Source organism: Aulonocara stuartgranti (genome assembly GCF_965226115.1).
Source record: "Aulonocara stuartgranti genome assembly, chromosome: 3".
NCBI lineage: Eukaryota > Metazoa > Chordata > Actinopteri > Cichliformes > Cichlidae > Aulonocara > Aulonocara stuartgranti.
Genome location: NC_138941.1, coordinates 63,578,046 through 63,596,617, shown reverse-complemented (window position 1 = coordinate 63,596,617; position 18,572 = coordinate 63,578,046). Strand labels below are relative to the sequence as shown.

General features: G+C 39.7%; 2 protein-coding genes across 6 annotated transcripts in view; one reads left to right on the top strand and one right to left on the bottom strand.

Annotated features, from left to right (window-relative positions):
• Positions 1-8,399, bottom strand: part of LOC309694982 (coxsackievirus and adenovirus receptor-like) — a 55,846-nt gene extending 47,447 nt beyond the window's left edge. Inside the window, exons 1-3 of one of the 3 annotated variants that reach the window (XM_082515307.1) lie at positions 7,574-7,747; positions 6,070-6,420; positions 137-5,843 (exon numbers count right to left, since the gene is read on the bottom strand). In XM_082515307.1, coding sequence (XP_082371433.1) covers positions 5,677-5,843; positions 6,070-6,420; positions 7,574-7,646 — 591 coding nt within the window. In that variant the 5' untranslated portion in view covers positions 7,647-7,747 and the 3' untranslated portion in view covers positions 137-5,676. Of the gene's footprint in view, positions 1-136; positions 5,844-6,069; positions 6,421-7,573; positions 7,748-8,179 lie in introns of those variants that run through there. The other 2 variants (XR_014273006.1, XM_082515306.1) reach the window with 2 other exon arrangements.
• An 83-nt stretch (positions 8,400-8,482) lies between these two features.
• LOC309693753 (uncharacterized protein) lies at positions 8,483-18,175 on the top strand (the record flags this gene model as incomplete). Of its 3 annotated transcripts, XM_082513265.1 has the most annotated exons (5): positions 8,483-8,958; positions 11,078-11,102; positions 14,497-14,666; positions 14,796-14,931; positions 16,479-18,173. In XM_082513265.1, 5 exons carry the CDS (start codon positions 8,483-8,485, stop codon positions 17,226-17,228), a joined length of 1,557 nt encoding a protein of 518 aa, XP_082369391.1. In that variant the 3' UTR covers positions 17,229-18,173. The 3 variants fall into 3 exon arrangements, with proteins under 3 accessions (XP_082369391.1, XP_082369390.1, XP_082369392.1); XM_082513264.1 differs by lacking the exons at positions 8,483-8,958; positions 11,078-11,102 and adding an exon at positions 11,601-12,331 and having other exon boundaries at positions 16,479-18,175; XM_082513266.1 differs by lacking the exons at positions 8,483-8,958; positions 11,078-11,102 and adding an exon at positions 11,604-11,902 and having other exon boundaries at positions 16,479-18,170.
• Positions 18,176-18,572: the final 397 nt, after the last annotated feature.

The following is an 18,572-nucleotide window of genomic DNA, read 5'->3' as shown; positions in this document are numbered from 1 at the left end:
ATGTTACATTTGGACATCTGTGGGGTTGGTGATGGAGGGAATCATTTAACAGCTCACAGGTTTCTACACTTATGAATTAAAAATGCATCACTTTAAGAATTAAATCTATTACATTAGATGAGGATGACGGTTTGGGATAAAATTGTTTACACTCTTTAAGCTCTGTTTCTTAGTTGTCATGGTGATGCATCCTTGGCAATGTTACAGACATGAAAAATATCTCAGAGTGAAACACTTTAGTTACAGTCATGTTGACTGTAACTAAAGTGTCATTTTTATAACTCCCTCTTTATAACTGTTTTTACTATGTAAAGTTTCCTAAATTTACACAAACAGGGATTTTAGACTGCAAAATGGAATTTTGTGCAGCTAAAAATGACAAATTTTGTTTTATGAAAACTGAAGTTAATGCAGCAGTGACTGGAAAATGACCTGTTCTAGAGAACAGACCATCTCAGTACCACTGACTTTATGGTATTTTTCAAATTTATTTATTTATTTCCTTCAGCGGGTACTTGAACTTCCTTCAGTGGAAAATGGGATCAGAAGTGTTATAAAAACCTGTTTTACATTTCCTATTTGTGAAACTTTGTTTTTTTGTGTGTAAGCCAACAATTTAAACAAAGAAATTTATGCTTTTTTTCTCTGGGTTTAGTGTTTTGCAAGATTATGAATGCATAAATGCTGTGATCTGTATTAAAAAATACTGTTGCTGTTTGTGCATGTGTGAAGTCAGCCATGAAATCCTGAAGGTATCAGAGTAAAAAAGCTGGTTTAGATTTCATTTGTTTGTTTCTCACCTCTCCTCCAGGAGCTGCTGAAACAGTCCAGGTGTCTTTTTTCTGCTCAGTGTTCTGGAGGAAAGTGTGCAAGGAAGGAGGAATGTTGTGCGACATGTGTTGATTTGATCACTTACAGCAGTTTCTCTCATGTACTGTCTGTGTTCACCTGTTTACATTTTCTGTGAACGATACATCAACCACTGCCGACTTACGGGGTTCAGCCTGGTGCAGAACTTTCCCCTCATTTGTTCCCTGGTTTAATTCTGTTATTTGTTTGATTTTAATCTCCCCGTGAATCTGATGCACTGAGCCACTGAAGTGGAGAACCAAAGAAATAAAAAACTGGACTGTTGACTGTTTAACAGAGATTTATTTTTGCACTTTCTCACTGATTCCTGCTGAATCAGCACCAAAGAACACACAGCAAACCCTCTGAGCTTTGCTTCAGGTCATCATGTTATTCATAATCAGAGCGATCAGTGAGAAAAATCTGATGTGTGTTTACTTAAACTCAGTAAAAGGCTTCTCCTCACTTATGTACATCTTCTAAACCAGAGTGCGTATAGCACACGCTGGATGCTGACATTTATCACACTGTGAGGTTTGTTATCAGAGGATCATTCTGATAACACAAACCCCTCCAGTGTGTCTAAGGCCCACTGAGGAGATCAGAAAGGACACAAGGAGAGAGGAGTCAAGGAAACAGTCTCAACAGAACGAGACATCAGCGTCTCAGAGCTTCATTTTAAACTGTGGTAATTAAATAACATTAAATTACAACTAGAATACAAACAGTGCTCCAGAACTATCATATAAATGAGAAATTCTTCAGCATGAAGCACTGAGATTGATTTTCAGGTAACAGGCAGGAAGACGGAGGAGACCAGGAGGCACAAATTAGAAAGAGTCTCGCCCCTGAGCAACAAGAGCCAATCAAACAGAAGCAGGAAACATATTAGCCTGTTTAAGCCTGATAAATAAGCCTATAAATAAAAGGGATGAGTTCTTCAAAGAGTCCTCCTTCCAGGCCTCCTTCTGACACACTGCTCTCCTCTACATAAGCAGCCTTTAGAAGTTAAATCTATCAGTTAAAAAACCACAACCAACAGGTGGCAGCACACCACCTTTCTCCTCAGTAATACCCCACGATAACAGCCACAAAAAGGCCAATACTCCACTTTAAGACCTGTTTCTGTTTGCTCAGTTGTTTAAAAAACACAGAGGACCAAATGCAGATTTAACAGCCTCCAACTGTTCTTCTGCTACTCCATCACAGAGTGCTCCACCTCCATCAGTCTGTTCTGAATTTTGTTTTAACGTCTTTCAGACCAGAAAACCATCACAGCTGAGTGTGGATGCCACTTTAACACGTTGAGCTCAAAACAACAGGATGGATGTGTCCTTGTATATGAGATGAGCATTTGGATCCAGAAAACCAGCATCCAAGTTTCTTTGATTCAGAGCTAGTGGTGCCACGTGATGCTGTGAAGGCTGAATCTGAGCCTGTGGGTGCTGCAAAGCTTCTTTTAATAAGGAATACGATTTTTTTTCTCTGTATGTATTATTGTAGGGTCTACTTTCCAATATAACACACCTTGAGGTGACTGTTGTTATGATTTGATGCTGTATAAATAAAAAACTGACACATTGAATGTATAAGAGAACACGGCAGGAAGTCTGCTGAGATCTGAAAACAGTCCAGAGGTGGCCGAGGTGATGAGCTTGAATGCGAGATGAGCCGAGAAGGTTTCTGATCTTTACATATCCAGTTCAGAACTGTTCACAACTCATATAATAATGGAATATAACCATTATAATAAAGATTTGTATGTGTTTTAAATAAATATTATGGCTACACTATGATCACAAATTAGATTTAAAAGTGCAAAATAAAAGCTTAAAGGAGTTAATAAAGTGCTTAATTAGCTGTGAGACCCTGTTAACTGTGACCCCTATTTTAATGCACTGTCTGAACTGATTTACTCTACGTCTGTGTCCTCCACCTCTCTACTTGCTAAAAGCTCCACTACGCTCACCTGCTGTTCTCCACCTGCCGCCTGTTCTCATCGTAAAATCAGGCTCTGCAGAAAAGTGCACAGAATACATTTCAGATCAGCTCTTTAATGTTCATAAGAGTCACTGTGTTTTGATGATTATGGTTTTGAATAAATAAAGCAACACAGACAATAACAAGAAACATCTGCAACAGTAACTATAACTAAAAAGTATGTTTCCTTGTCTCTTCTATCCTTGCCTCCTCTGTCCTTGTTATTATCTTCAGTGCATCAGAAGACAAAGCTCCGGTTAGCTCTGAGCTCACAATCCTCCACTGAGAAGAGAGTGAAATTCAAGGTCACATGACTGAAACTGTCATGTGGACCAAAGTTAATTATATGTCATGAATAACAACAATATCATGTTTACATTTAGGATGTACTTGTGAAGTTTACTATAGATAATGAAAACTACACACTCAAATTAGGTGTGAAAAACATAACTTGAAATTGAGCACAAACAATCTACTGAGAACGTTTATGAACAATAAAAGTCCCACTTCAGTGATCACAGTCCAGCCTTTGGTTTAAAATTTATTCTAATATAAGATAATATGGTAATGCTATAGACATAATAATAAAGGTAATGTTTATGGATGGTGGCGCCCTCTTCTAGATTTGTAGACTTTTAACAGTGAAACAGCCACATGTTCAGTCTCCACTAATAAAGTAAACAGATAAGTAAACCTGGTTCAGGCTGTGGTTGCCTTTCTTGTCCTACAAGCATAGACTGAACTTTAGGAGTTCATCTATGTCACAGAAAAATAAAGTTTACTGTCAAAAATCTTTATTTATTGTTGAAAACTCACAAATACCTGATAAGATGCCTGATTTAAAAGCTTTTATCAGATATGAAGAGATACACATCAGACTGTCCTCACCGATTTCTCTGTGAATGATTGTTTCCATTTGTGTGTTTGTTCTTTAACGCTTGTTCAGCTCCATTACAGCAAGAAGACAAGAATTCAGTTTAGACTAAACATATGTATCAGCGCTAAAACTGACCTTAAAAATTAAACACATTCAAAACTTCTGACAGCGTCAGTTTATCAAGTCAAATGTCACAAATGCAAATGTAGACCAGTTTACTATAAGACGCCTGGTTATCCACTGAGGGAAGTTCATTTGGCTCCTGTTAGCACAAAAAATAATGAACGTTAGCTCAACATTTATTACAACAGCAACAACAAACTTTATTGATATAGCACATTTAACAACCAGGGGTATGCCAAAGTGCTGAACATACAAGAGGGTCAGATATAATAATAGAGACAGATGAAGGCCATGGAAAAGTACCAAACATGCTCGCAGGTTGATGCCGTTAAAAACACCAAAACAAAATAAATAATATTTAAAATTAAAAAAAATAAATTTAAAATTATTCCACAAATCGGGTGCAGCCAAGGTAAACATGTGGTCACCTCTAGTCTTCAGTCGGGATCTCGGCTGTACAAAAGTGACTGGGAAGATGATCTTAGTACCCTAGCAGGGGTGTATGATCTACGTAGTTCATTGAGGTAACTTGGCGCTATATTGTTAATAGTTCTAAAGGTGAGCAGCAGGATTTTGAATTGGATGCGATACTTAACGGGAAGCCAATGCAGGTCAGCAAGGATGGGGGTAAAAGAGACACGCTGCCCGGTACCAGTAAGGAGACGAGCCGCCGCATTCTGAACAATTTGCAGCCTATGGAGAAGAGCAGAGTTAAGACCAAAGTAAAGGGAGTTGCAGTAATCCAACCTAGATGTCACAAAGGCCCCTCCAGGTCCCTATGAGGGACATAATGTCTGGCCTTGCAAATAAGACGCAATTGATGGAAGCAGAATTTGACAACAGAAGACACTTGTTTGTCAAATTTAAATGAGCTATCCAAAAAACACACCTAGGTCACTAACAAGGAACCAAAGGCTCACGGAGTTGGCCGCGAGGGATATTACTGTCATTTTGGTTTTCCTGTTATTTAAGCTAAGGGAGTTACCAGAGAGCCAATCTTTGACCTCACACATACACTCACAAAAACAGTGCACAGACATGGAACAATCATCAGTTAATTCAAAATAGATCTGTATGTCACTGGCATAACAATGATGTTGTACTTCTCAAAGAGAAGCATATACAGTGAGAAGAGCAGGGGACCAAGGACAGATCCTTGAGGCACGCCGCAGAAGACAGGACCAGCAGAGGAAAAATAAGGGCCCAGATTGACTGAGAAAGATGAAAGAAAGGTATGACATAAAAGATGGTCACATCCATGCAAGAAGCAATTTTACTCTCAGCATTCATCTGCATGAATCTGACAGCTCGGGTTACAGGATACCTTCAAATACTTTCAAAACACGAACATGAGTTAACAAACTTTCCCTTTCACAGAGTAAAACCACAGCATGGCTTAGCTCAGCACTTCAGAGTAATCAGAGGATCACACAATCTTAAAGGTGGAAACTTCTGATTTCACCTTTAACATTAAACACTTCATAACAGCAGAGAAAAATAATCAGTGCTTCTGTGTCCAATAAATAAATCATGTAACATAATTGTATGTTCTCTCAGAGTGCTCTACAACCACATCAGACACTTCTGGACCTCAGTTTAACCTCTGAGATTACACAGTAACAGAATCTGACAAAATTCACGTGTTCATTTAGTCAGAGCAAATTTCAGAGACACGTGACTGAAACTGATGTCCTGTATGAGAGCCCTTATGTAGCAATAATGAAACGCTTTGTTGTGGTCATATTTAAAGCTGAATCTGCAGGGATGCCATGACATGTGTGTACTGCTACAGTAAACTGGTTTGTCTGAAGACAAAGAAAGAGAAAAAAGCCAAGAGCTTCTTCTTTTTAGGCTTGCTGTTGTTCAGGCGGAGCAAGTGAGGAATTCTTGTTTTTCAATTTTCCAGAGATCGCAAAAGCAGCTATAAGAACACAAAACACACCAAAAGCTGACAGACCAGGACGTCCTCTATTGACTCTGTCCTCCTCCTGTCCATCCTCTGTGTGTGTCTGATCTGCAGGTGAGAAACAGGTGTGAGGTGTCAGCTGTCAGGTAGGTGATGAGTGAAGAACAGAACAGAATCAAACTGCTGTCAGACATTATCTACTGCACTCTGATCACATCACTCAGACCAGCTGCTTTCTACAAAGTCTCATCAACAACATCTTTAGAAACAAACATCAACAAGCAGGAAGCAGCTTCACCTCTGATCACACACACACTCAACTCTACTCACTCACCTGGAGGATCAACAACACTCAGGTAGATGATGCTGATGGGGTTGTTCTTCAACACAGCTCTTTTCCCACGGTTGTTTCCTCTCTGGAGGACACGACACTCGTATGTTCCACTATCAGCACTCGTCACATCCTTCAGAATCAGAGACACGTCTCCATCCTTCATCTGTCTGTCCTGCAGATCCACCCGGTTCTTAAAAGATGGATGCTGGTTGTCTGGAACAAACAGATCATCCCTGTACAAAAGGACATATTCTGATCCCAGGTCAGCTCTGCTCCAATCTGCAACTATGATGTTGTAGTTTGGAGCTTGACATGGCAGAATGACGTTCTGTCCAGCTGTGGTGTTTATGTCTGAAAAAGAGGAAACAAAATGAGAAGTTAACAACATCGACAGCATCGCTCACTTCTGGAGCAGAAACCACTGATTCCTGCAGAGCCACAGGCAGCACAGCTCACACAGCATGCTGAAATTTAACACAGTGCGGTTTTGTGATATAAATTACAAGGTGACTCTTTCCCTAGATGCCACTTGTCAACTCAATACACACGCCATTCATCACAATAAACACGGGTGTCTGCTCAATAAAAGATGATGATGCAGAATTGTTTTATCTCACTTAAAAAACAAACAAACAAACAAACATCTTTTATCTTTATTAGTAAGTTACAGGTCACAAAAGCTTACATGCATTTGAACCAGAACACAAAAATGTACACATTATTTAAAAGGATCAGTATGAAAATAGAAACAGGCCAGAGTTGATCAATAGTTTGTCTTCAACAGGTTGTAAGAGTGCATGTGCAGGATGAGCTAACAGGTGATCTGTTTCACTCTGAGTGTGTCAAAACTTGAACACACATGGTGTAAATATATATTTATAATATTTAAAATTCCAGATTCACAGTAGTTATTATCACAGCACAGTGAAAAAAATTCTCAACAGTGATCGTGTTGTGAGACAGTGTTTTGGGGTTTTTTTTTGCTCTGTGGTCAAATTTGTCAGGCTACAGTTTTGTGTTCGTGTCCCTTCCTGTGGAACATTCATAACCCCTAAGTTCTGTGCGGCTGCTGTATTTGCAGCAGAGCAGCAGTTCTTTGCTGCGGTCTCCTCTCCTCTCTCTCTCTGGGGAAAAGGGGGGAAGTTTTCTTGAGTTCACATCAGCACTGTTCTTTTTGTTTCACAGCCAGAATCTCCAGAAATTGTGCCAATGTTTTTAACTACTTAATAATAATAAGCTGACAGAAGTTTTGATAAACAGCACAGTCCCATTTAAGGAAACTTGAACTTCATTCATTTATTTTTTTCTTGCCTGAAATTCTCACTGAGGGCTCATATTTTCTTTATGCCTGGTCTAGAAGTCAATTTAATTTTTAATGGATATTAATCTGGAATTTGTTCCCATATCACTCAAATGTAAGCACATATGACACATGACCGTCCCTTAGAGAAATGCATCCAAACTACTCCATACATTACAACAAGCATGCAGCTACACAGCTTACCTTCATGGGCATTGACCAGAACACAGACCAGCAGCAGCATGTAGAGGACTGTACTACAACACAACTGCAACATAGTCGGGCTGTCTGTGTGCAGATGGCACAATGAAAATATAAATCCAAGGTCCAAAGACACCGGCTATCAGGACAGACGCTCTCTGTTAACATCCAAGTCATTTAAGCCACCAGCTCTCTAGGTACTCACATAAAAAGGGTAGGGAGGATGATCCCCCTCCTTCCACCTCAAACTGACTGGCAGAACACACCCACCTGTTCTTATCAGAACAGGAACAACAGCTTCATGTCTCAGCTCTGAAACCTCAAGAGCTTTTATGAAAAGATCTCCAGCCGACAGGAAGATTTATGGCTGGGTGTGAAGAAAAAGAAAAGAGGCTCATAATAACATTCTGTGTATGTGGAGAACACGACGCGTGGTCGCCTGTTTGTCATTTAGTGACCACAACCAAAGGGAGATTGTTTTCTTTAGAGCAGTAGATCTGCTGTGTGGAAACCATCGGCCAGTCTACAATTCCGTTTTTAACCAGATGTCACGGATTCATGTTTTCTTGGAAGCTTCCGCGCTGATCTCGACAAACAGTGTAAACTTGCCTCTCCATTAATCTCCCGCCGTCCGTGGAGGGACCCAGGTGTTCCACGCGCTCGCTTTGGTCGATTAAAATGCCTCCAGTAAACCTGAAATACAACGAAGAACTAAAGCTAGCTTTGTAGGACTGTGCAGGGTTTGTTTTTTCCTGTTGCTGCTCGGTGCAGGGAGATCGGTGAGGAAAGGAAATGACCCTGTGAACGAGAAAACGCTAACTTCCTGTTTTAAGACCGGATGTAGAGTTGTACATTTCCGGCAGCTTTATATTGCGATCTGCCGCTACTGCGAAGAAGATAGACACCAAAATCATGTCCAAAATACGAAAACGGAAAGATCGCGTTAAGCTACAAAGAGCAGAAGGCGGGAACACCCACCACTGCTGTGTCCCGCTGTGCACCGCTGGGGGGAGGTTTAACAAGATGTTAAGTTTCCACTGCTTTCCCAAGGATCCTGAATTGCGCGCACAATGGCTAATGAAAATCAGAAGGCACGGCTTCACTGTTACCACCAGCTCTAGAGTGTGTAGTCGGCATTTCGAGACTGGAGACATCTTCGTGTCTTCCTCTGGGAAGCGCTGTCTTCAGCCCAAAGTTGTCCCGTTGTTATTCCACTGGAATAACTTTTCGAAAAAGACAGAGCGACCTGGAGTTTTGGAACATCGCGTTAAATACGAAACCATATCAGGGGAGCTCGACGAGCTCAGGCTGCAGCTCGGGTCTTATCAGTCGACTCAGGGACTGCAGCGATTTGCCATATCAGCTGATGACAGTCGGGACTATACAAGGTAAGAAATCCTCAAGTTTTCAACTAGTGACCCATGGCTTTTGTCATGTTCGGAGGCAATAAGACGCAGGGTTCTCAAGCACGAACCGCTTTTTAATTGAATTGTAGCAGCAGTGTACGTGGCTACATCAATTTCTGGAAAACACATATACACACCGGTCTTCTAGCGACCTCTAGTGGCTGCCCTCATGGTAGCCTTACTAGGACAACATAAACAGATTTCACAACAGCTTTATAACATTACCACACAAATGTGCATTTTAATACGAGGCTGAAGTTGGTTTGCCTTTGTAACTTCCGATTAGGGAAACGGATAAAGCATGTTTGATCTGCTGCAGAGCAAAAACTACACAACCCTGACATTTCAAACCTGTACTTGATTATTCCACACTAACAGCAGAACAAAACAACGATTTTATGAAAACTTTCTGTGATTTGTGAAACTTCAATAAAGACAGATTTCAGCACTTTCTTTGAACTTGCTTTAAATGATACAGCATCTCAAATGTCAAATTCTGATCACCTTAAAGCAGACGAAAAGCATTTGATTACATGAAATACACTTTATTGAAGCAAATGAACCCTATTAGTTGACGATATTAACTATCAACAATAACACAAACCGTCAGCTGTTGATTGAAGTCACCTCAGATCTCTGGTCCAGGGAATACAGCTTAAATCCATCAAGAGCAGATAATATAAAGCAAAAGGGCTGCTAACTTTGACTATATATTAAAATACTGACCAAAACAGCAAATGCATATTCTCTTATAATCCTGGCCACTGCTTTCCCCCCTCTCTGTACTGCTTTTTTAACCTGGATTAATCTTGTGTTTCTTTGCTTTCTGCACAAGTTTTATGACCAATTTCCAAGGATCTCATTCATAGATTTAATTAATTGCATTAATGCAAAAAAAACAAAAACAAAAAAACGCTAAACAATGCAGGGCCCCCTACTGTCGCACAATGTGTAATTTAATATCTCAGAGGAGTTTAACTTAATGTCTTCTCTATGAAGGTATCTACACAGGATGCAGGTCAGATGTAAAGTAGCTGGAAGTGAGAACAACTGAAAAAACCCCCACAAAGTTTAAAGTTGCAAGAACGGCTAATAAAGCAAAATTGGACAGTAGTATGAGATCTGTTCTACTGTGGTCCAGATGCATGAAAATGTATTAAATGAACCTTTATTTAAACATTTCACAAATCCAATATATAGTTTTAATTGTTCTGCTCTTGGTGTAGAATAATCGAGTTCAAGTCGATGAACATCATCTACAGATATATAAATGGTAAATGCCCAAGACATCTCGAGATATGTAAATCAGAATCAGAAAGGGTTTTATTGCCAAATGTTGAGCAGGTTTACAACATTAGGAAATTGCTGCGGTGCTTCAGTGCAAACATACTGTCATAAATTGCGCTTAAATAGACATGAAAAAAATAAAAGTAAGAATAAGAATTAAAAGTGCTACGTAGATAGATATATACATGATATATACACATGAGTGCAGGTGGTGATCAGTGCCAAACATGGAATGATGCAGTCAACACAGCGTAGGGTCATGTGTTAGGGGTGGGAACAGTCATAAGGTTATTGTTCATGTGTCCAACAGCAGAGGGGAAGAAACTGTTCTTATGGCGAGAGGTTCTGGTGCGAATGGACCGGAGCCTCCTGCCTGAGGGGAGCAGGTCAAACAGACTGTGACTAGGGGGCCGAGATATGTAAATCGTCGCATGATTCATCCATTGGGTTAACTTGTTTTGGAAAGTTTGACCATAAACAAGGCACGAATATCACACCGGAAACGAAGTGCTCTACGGGAGTTTCCCCACTGGAAGTAGCAAATGCCAAGGCGCACACACAGTCTATTAGAGCCGTTAAAGGTTAAAGTGAGGTTAATATTAGAGATTTGTTGAAACTAACAAATTTATAAATTAACATGACTTAAAACATTCAACTTGTTAAGAAAACAAGGTGAAGTATCTGAAAGTTTTATCATTGTTATTTTTCTTGTTATGTGAGACACCTTTGAATGTCCAGTCACAAAAAGAACAAAAGATTAATGTGACATGGGATTTTGTTTTGTTTTTTCTTACTTTTTTTTCTTACTTTTCAGGGACCCTGAAGCCAAGGGTGCACAGGTACGGGTGTAATTTATAAAATGTGGCTTTTGCAATACCCCCAAAATGACAAAAATAATGTCAATATACACAATCACCGAAAAATAAGCTATTTTAAGAAATAAGTGGACCCATAAAAGAGGTCAGCTGAACAGAACTCCTTCAAAAATAATGCTTCGCAAAATCATATCATAACTCAACAAACTCCCCAAATGAGAGACAGCCGAGCCTATAGAGACACTGAGAAAACCATTTTAAAAACTAAAGGGAAAACCACAGGGACAACAACTAAACATAATACAAAAAATAATAATAATCCCAATTACCCCATGTGGTCACAACACACTGTTAATTTCACTTGGCTGGCCTCTGTGTGTACTGTGTTACATAAATCAAAAGAAAGAGAAGCTTGAAGTGAAATCAGGTATGAATAAAATGTGGTCGTCTGAGTGTCAGGAGGAAAGCTCTGGTCAGAAACAGGATTTCTTTCACAGTTTTTCCTTCTTTGTTCTTAAAAGGAATCCCGACTATTATGTCAAGTTACTCTAAATATGTTACAAATTATCTCCACTACATAAACATTGTTGAAAATAACTAAAATGTTTTCGTTATCCATTAAATCTTTGTTGTTTAAAACTATTTTGAAGCCTTGGGAGCGGCCATGTTTTTGTTCACGCAATGCATTCTGGGACGATGATGTATATTGGTTGTGGGCAGGCGCTTTCGTTCAGCTAACCTGTTGTTGCAGGAGAGGAACTACTATGCCGCATTGTGTAGCTTTCGGTTGTAATTTCCAGTCGAAGCTCAACAAAGGAACAGATGTAAGTCTGCACAGCTTTCCTCATGAGAAAACAAGAAGAAAGCAATGGGAAGATGTTTGCGGTCGAGTACAACTCCCCAAAGACCCGCGGCTGTGCTCTAGCCACTTTAGCCCTGATGCGTTTGAGGCATTTAGTCGACCACGGTTGATAAAAGAGCTCACAGGTGCTTCTGGTTATAAGCGAAGACTAAAATCAAATGCAGTCCCGACAATTTTTCGCTATGAGGAGACCACGGGTCTGGGAAAAGCGAGTAAAAACCGCGCTAAGAAACGCCTAAGACCAGAGATGCTAAACAGTTTCCGGGATGGTTGTAAACAACAACCCGCTTCTACAGTAGCCAACATGTTCGTGGATGATGGTGACCAATCAGACACCGTGTCAGTTATGGAGGAGACAAGCAATGAAGCAGCTGAAGCTACTAAAGTATCCGTGAGTGTTCAGTGTTCTTCAAGTGAAACTGATGCATCAACCCAGACTGAGATAAGTCCGATGTAGCAGTACAATTTTTCCCTTTATTGTCAAAAAATTACAATACAGCGCTTATTTTACATGTCAACAAAAAGTTATATACAGTTATAAGTGGTTAAGAACAAAGCAGTCGTCAAACAAAGAGCATTTAAAGAATATTATAGGACAGAAATACCATAAAGCAGCATAAAAGTACAGTAAGGTGACCTATCATACAAAAGTAGGCACATAGAAATCTAGCTACATCAATTGAAAAGCTGCATCAAAAATTCAAGTAAGGTGTGAGCTTTAAGTTACACTTGTCTAATGAAGCCTTCCACAGCAGGACTTCATTTTTAAAGCCAACAAAAATCGGAGTAATTTTCAAGAAGCGACATTTGTGAATGAAAAATTTTGCTACTATAAATAAGTTTTGGGGTTTTTTTTTCGGTTTTTAATACAAATCTAATTACTTGTCAGGTTAGAGAAGGGCAGTCAATGTTTTTAGAGGTTAACCAGTACAGAAAATCATCCCAAAAAGATCTGGAACTTTCACATGAATAAAAAAAAGATGCAGTAGTTTCAATATCAGTATTACAGAAAGTGCATGCGTTCGTATCTATATTTAATTTCTTGTGAAGATAGTCATTGGACAGATATATGGCATTTATAATTTTAAAGTGATTTTCTTTTGCTTTAGGTGGACTTGAAAAAGAAAGATATTTAGTCAAAAACTTCAAATAATAGTCTCTAACCATTTTTTTCTTTTTAGTTGCGAAGGGAAAATTGTCCTTAAAAATTTATTATTGCATGCCTTTCCTTTAAATTGGTGTTTAAGAATAATAATACTGTGATCTGTCAACGGGGCTGCTGAGATAGAAACATGTGAAACATATCTATAACATATCGAGCCCAACCACAGATCTAGACATAAACATTTACTAGAATCACAAATGAACCATCAATATTCAATAAAACTACCAGCCAGTGTCCTGAATCATCAGCCTGAAAAGTCACGACCTTCCCTGGACATTGGTAGAAACAGAGAGCTACTCCAGCAGAGTGGTTGGATCAGTGGCCGAAGAGGATTTTTCACCCCACTCATTTGACCAGAAGGTGGCATCAGCGTCACTTGAATGAGTTTCTTGTAGTAAGGTGCAATTAGCTTTTAGCCCTTTGATAAACATAAACATTGCTTTTCTTTTAACGTTATCCCTGAGACCTTTAACATTCAACGACACAAAGGATAAACATGTGCGTAGCATTAAAAATAAAGAATTCAAAATATTAAGAATATCAAACTTGAATAGAAAAAAGAAAAAGTTAGTTTACTTTCCTGTTTAGAAAAAGGTGAAAGAACAGCGGTGCTGGCACCTCCCATCACATTCAAAACTGTCAAACGTCCCTCTTTATGTAGAGTTCAGAGAACAAGTAAGAGTGAACACTTTTCAACCATCCGCCAGAACGCGACTGCCATTAATATAACCGACAGCTCCTCTGTAGTAAGCCTTCTCCCCCGCAAGTATTTAAAATATAATATTATAAATATAAGTATTTATAATATAATCAAAATATAATCAAGTATTTAAAATATAATCTGCTGACTGGAGCAGTCAGGATCTCCATGCATTAGCATGCTGCTTTTGCTCCCAGTGAAAATGATTCCTCTTGAGTTTTTAGTGTATTTAATTCAGAGTCAGCTGTTTAAACAAAAACAGAACATTTTACATCAGGGGATATGACGGGTGTAGTTCAAAATACAATCACAGCTCTCTAAGTAAGATTTCAGTGTTAAATAAAACTGTCCAGTTATGAAGCTGAACTTTAATCTCAGCCAAACTGACTCAGGAACAAATAAAACACTAAATTAAACCCAACATTAAAATTTAGAAGTTACCTAAGAGACTTAAATATCATGTTTAACCTGAGTAGCAAAAGACCACGGGCGGTTTAAAAATGATATGCTGGGATTTCACTCATCTCACCTGCTGTAGTGATCCTTGACCTCCCGGTCAGCTATTGCTGGTGGGTAACAGATGTCTCAGAAAACATCAGAGTACTTTTGCAAATATGTGACGTCTTGATAAATCAAGCAGCTATTTGAAGTTCATATAGCTACATTCTTGCCTGAAAATATCTCTCAACAGCACAGCGTTACAAGAGATCATGACTACTGCTCAGTCCCTGAGCCATCAGCAGAAGACCTGTCCAAAGACGTGGAGAGTCTGAGGAAGGAAATACAGGAGTTACGTGTCCAGCGAGAGTTTGGGTTACAGCGGTTTGCTGGCTCTGACACTGACATCCAATTCTATACCAGGTACATCGAAGTTCAAGTGTTTCCAGTCTTCATGAAAACAACAGATATTTACTTTTTATCTGCTGACTGTATGTTTCATGAGTGATGTTAATTAATGATTGACACGATGTTTGTCTCTCTTGTGAATAGATTTCCAAGCTATAATCATTTGATGGCATTCTGGGTTTTGATTGAGCCTTGCATCTATAAGATGATCCGGGCTTCAAGAGCCAAGTCAGCTGCCAACACGGACGAAGAAGTGTTGACACCTGCACGCACACAAACGGTAGGCTATGGCTTTGTTGGTAGTTGGAACTAGAGGTGCGATGGCATTGTGTTTATGTAGATCCTAAAGGGCTCAGCATCCTTTGCATACTTAAATCTGTGTACTACAGAACCTGTTTTCCCCATCGTTCTGTTGTGTTCATGACATGGGAGAAAAAAAATAAAGATGAACTTTTGCGAGATCTGGCAAATGTTTTGGCAGCATCCTTCGGAGGGCCGCCAGCTCAAAGCCGACTAGGAGGTCGAGGCATGATGTGCCTGGAGTGCGGTGTTCCCCCCAGCTGTAGTGGGCCTCGACCCGCTGTTAGCTTTCAGCTGGTGGGTAACAGACATCTTCAAAAACAAAAAAATTACCACTTTTGCAAATATGTGATGTCTTGATAAACTGAGCAGATACTTGAAGTTTACACAGCTACATTCACGTCTGAAAATATCTTAAAAGTTTATTTTGTGACCCAGAAAGAGTCATATTAAAACTAAGTAGCTGCTGCCATTGTTGGAAACTGATTGGCTGGTATGAGTTCTCGGATAGGTTGGGTCACGAAGGATACGCCAACTTGGCCTTGAAATGCTACCTACTTTTGAGAGATCCCGAGTTACTTTTGTGAGATCTTGCAAAAGTTAATCTTAATTTTTTTTTTTTTCCCCCATGTTCCTTGCGGGGCTCCATACTCCATGGTACTGTTGTGTGTGTTCAGAAGGAATTTCAGGAGAACGTTCTGTCATTTAAAAAGATTTAATTTGTGTTAGCAATTCAAATTACAAGTTTACACAGCGCTGTGGACCTCTATGTGAGATCAAGCATCTGGTTCACAAAAAGGATAACCCTCCACAACTTTATATAGTGAGACAATAACAAAGATTGTCATGGCTATCGTGCTCTCACACAGAGATGGCAGTCCTGCTGTCTCCCTGCGAATCTTCCTTGTACATTTGTGACCTCCTCTGGTATCTGCTCTCTCCTCTGTAAGAGAGAAAAGAAAAACACCTCCCCGCCTAGTTTTGATTATTTCTTGATTATTTAATTCTGTCCCACTGCTACTTGCAGACATATTATTTGGCCCTCTGAACCAGAGAATATCCCTGTAATCATGTGTGTGTGAGCGTGTTGCAAGCAACCCTCTGCACTCTACATCATTCCTACAATAATCAGTCCAGACAGTCACGTTGAACTTTAGCTTTTGACCTTCAAGAGATGGAGTGCCAACTCGTATGAACACATTTGCAGTATGTATATAAAGATAATAAAAACAACTATTTTGTAGAAAAATTAAAAATGTACGATATGATATGCATAACCATTACAACAACCAATTACATTGACAGCGTAGCATTTTATTCTATTGTACACAGTGTCTTATTCTTATCCTATCTCATTGTTTTTCTGAATTTTTGCCACTTTCTGCTGTAACTCAACAAATTTCCCACGTGTGGGACTAATAAGGGTCTATCCTGTCTTATCTTACAAAACATTTAGCCAAGAAAAGCATGATCGTACTAGTTCATAGATTAAGGAGTAACATTTTCCCTTTTGTTTCAACCTTTCAGAGGCAGCTGCTCCAGCCAATCGACGAGTTCTTTCTTTTCCTGGTTTTCCTGTCTGTTGGTCTGAAGGAGAGGGACCTGGCTCATCGATTCAACATACACCAGTCCACAGTGAGCAGCATCATTGCAACATGGACAAGTTTTCTTGCCACTGCACTGGGGTCTCAGTGCATCTGGCTTACACGTGCAGAAGTGCAAGCTTACCTCCCTGAGGAATTCAAAGGTTTCTCAGACACCCAGGTGATCCTTGACTGTACAGAGCTGAGGTGTCAGACACCATCCTCACCACTTCTCCAGAGTGAAACGTACTCTTCATACAAATCCCACTGCACGATGAAAGCCCTGGTTGGCATAGCTCCACATGGTCCAGTCACATTCATCTCTGATCTGTACGCAGGTTCGGTTAGTGACAAGGAACTATTCAAACAATCAGGCATTGCTGAGAAGCTGACTGAAGACATGGCAGTGATGGTGGATAAGGGCTTCCTGATCACAGATTGTTGTAAATGCAAAGTGTACCGCCCCCCTTTTGTATCTAAGCAGAAGAAGAAGAAGAACCAGGTTAAGGAGACGCAGGCCACAGTCAGACTCAGGCTGCATGTGGAGCGAGTCATTAGGAGGATCAAACAGAACAAACTTTTTGATGGCATCATCACCATGTCACCTGTTTACAATATCAACCAACTGTTTGCAGTAGCATGTATGCTGTCAAATTACCAGAACACAGCATTAGTTAAAAAACGGATTAAGTGAGACGAGATGGAGTTGTCCCAAGACACCAGTGCAAGTAACTTATGCTAGGCATGGAGCTTTAAATACTTACTATGTAAATAAGTTCTGCAAACATTCAGTGTGTAAAATGTTTTTGATATTTTTGCTAAAATAAGAGTTCATTGGTTTCACACAACAGTAAAATGTTTTTTAAAAATTCATTAAATGTAGAAACTTAAAGAAGTCCAGACGCTTTTCTTTGAAAGCTCCTTTGACTACAATGACCTGGGTGACTGAGAACGGTTCTCAGTCATTCACAGACATTTAGATGTTGTATGTTTGCAGTATTAACTTGATGTATATTTGCTTCTGATCACCCAAACACATGTTGATTAAACTATCTGACCAGTCAAATTAGGTGTGATAAAGCAGAGAGGAGTAACGCAATGTTTAAATTTGACGTTAGCCAACGTTATTTTTTGTCGGTTAATTTCTGTTTTCTTACCCTCGTAGTTGTGTATCTGTGATGCAGCATATAACGTAAATCCTTTATCTAATTTTCTGGCAGTTGTTCAATTTTGGGAGCTCTTGTAGGCAGCGGGTGTAGAACATCGCCACTGTTTAACCACTGCAGAAACAGTGGGGCAAGGATGAGTATAACGCAGAAGTGATTGTGCAAGTGGCTGCTGTAACAACCAAATTTCCCCTTGTGGGACAATTAAAGGATTATTCTAAGTAGGACTACACATTGGTGGGACCATTTTAGATGGTTCATGTTTTATAACTACAGTGATGCACATTGCTATAAGAATATGTTTATTTCTCTAACACTATTTTAACCAAGTAGTTAGAGGATACTACATCCCATTCTTCATATGTTTAAACATGTCAGAGGTTTATTTTTTAAACAGTTGGTTATGTCAGCAAATAAAAACGAAAAGTAGTCTCCATCCCCACGTTTGAAGTATAGATTATTAAATTTACAGGGTGTAAGTTAAGGCAACACAAAACTTTTGCCACATGTGGAACCGTAAATAAAAGTGAAGATGCACAAAATATTTTCAAGAATAGACTGCGTGACCATGGTACGTGTTTTACTGCAGGTTTGAGACGGACAGACTCCCCGCCTCACCCTCCCTTCCCCAATTCAATTCAATTTTATTTATATAGCGCCAAATCACAACATAAGTCGCCTCAAGGCGCTTCATAGATACAGAGAAAAACCCAACAATCATATGACCCCCTGTGAGCAAGCACTTTGGCAACAGTGGGAAGGAAAAACTCCCTTTTAACAGGAAGAAACCTCCAGCAGAACCAGGCTCAGGGAGGGGCGGCCATCTGCTGCGACCAGAGCAGATGGCCGCTTCAGACATTGACCCCCAACAC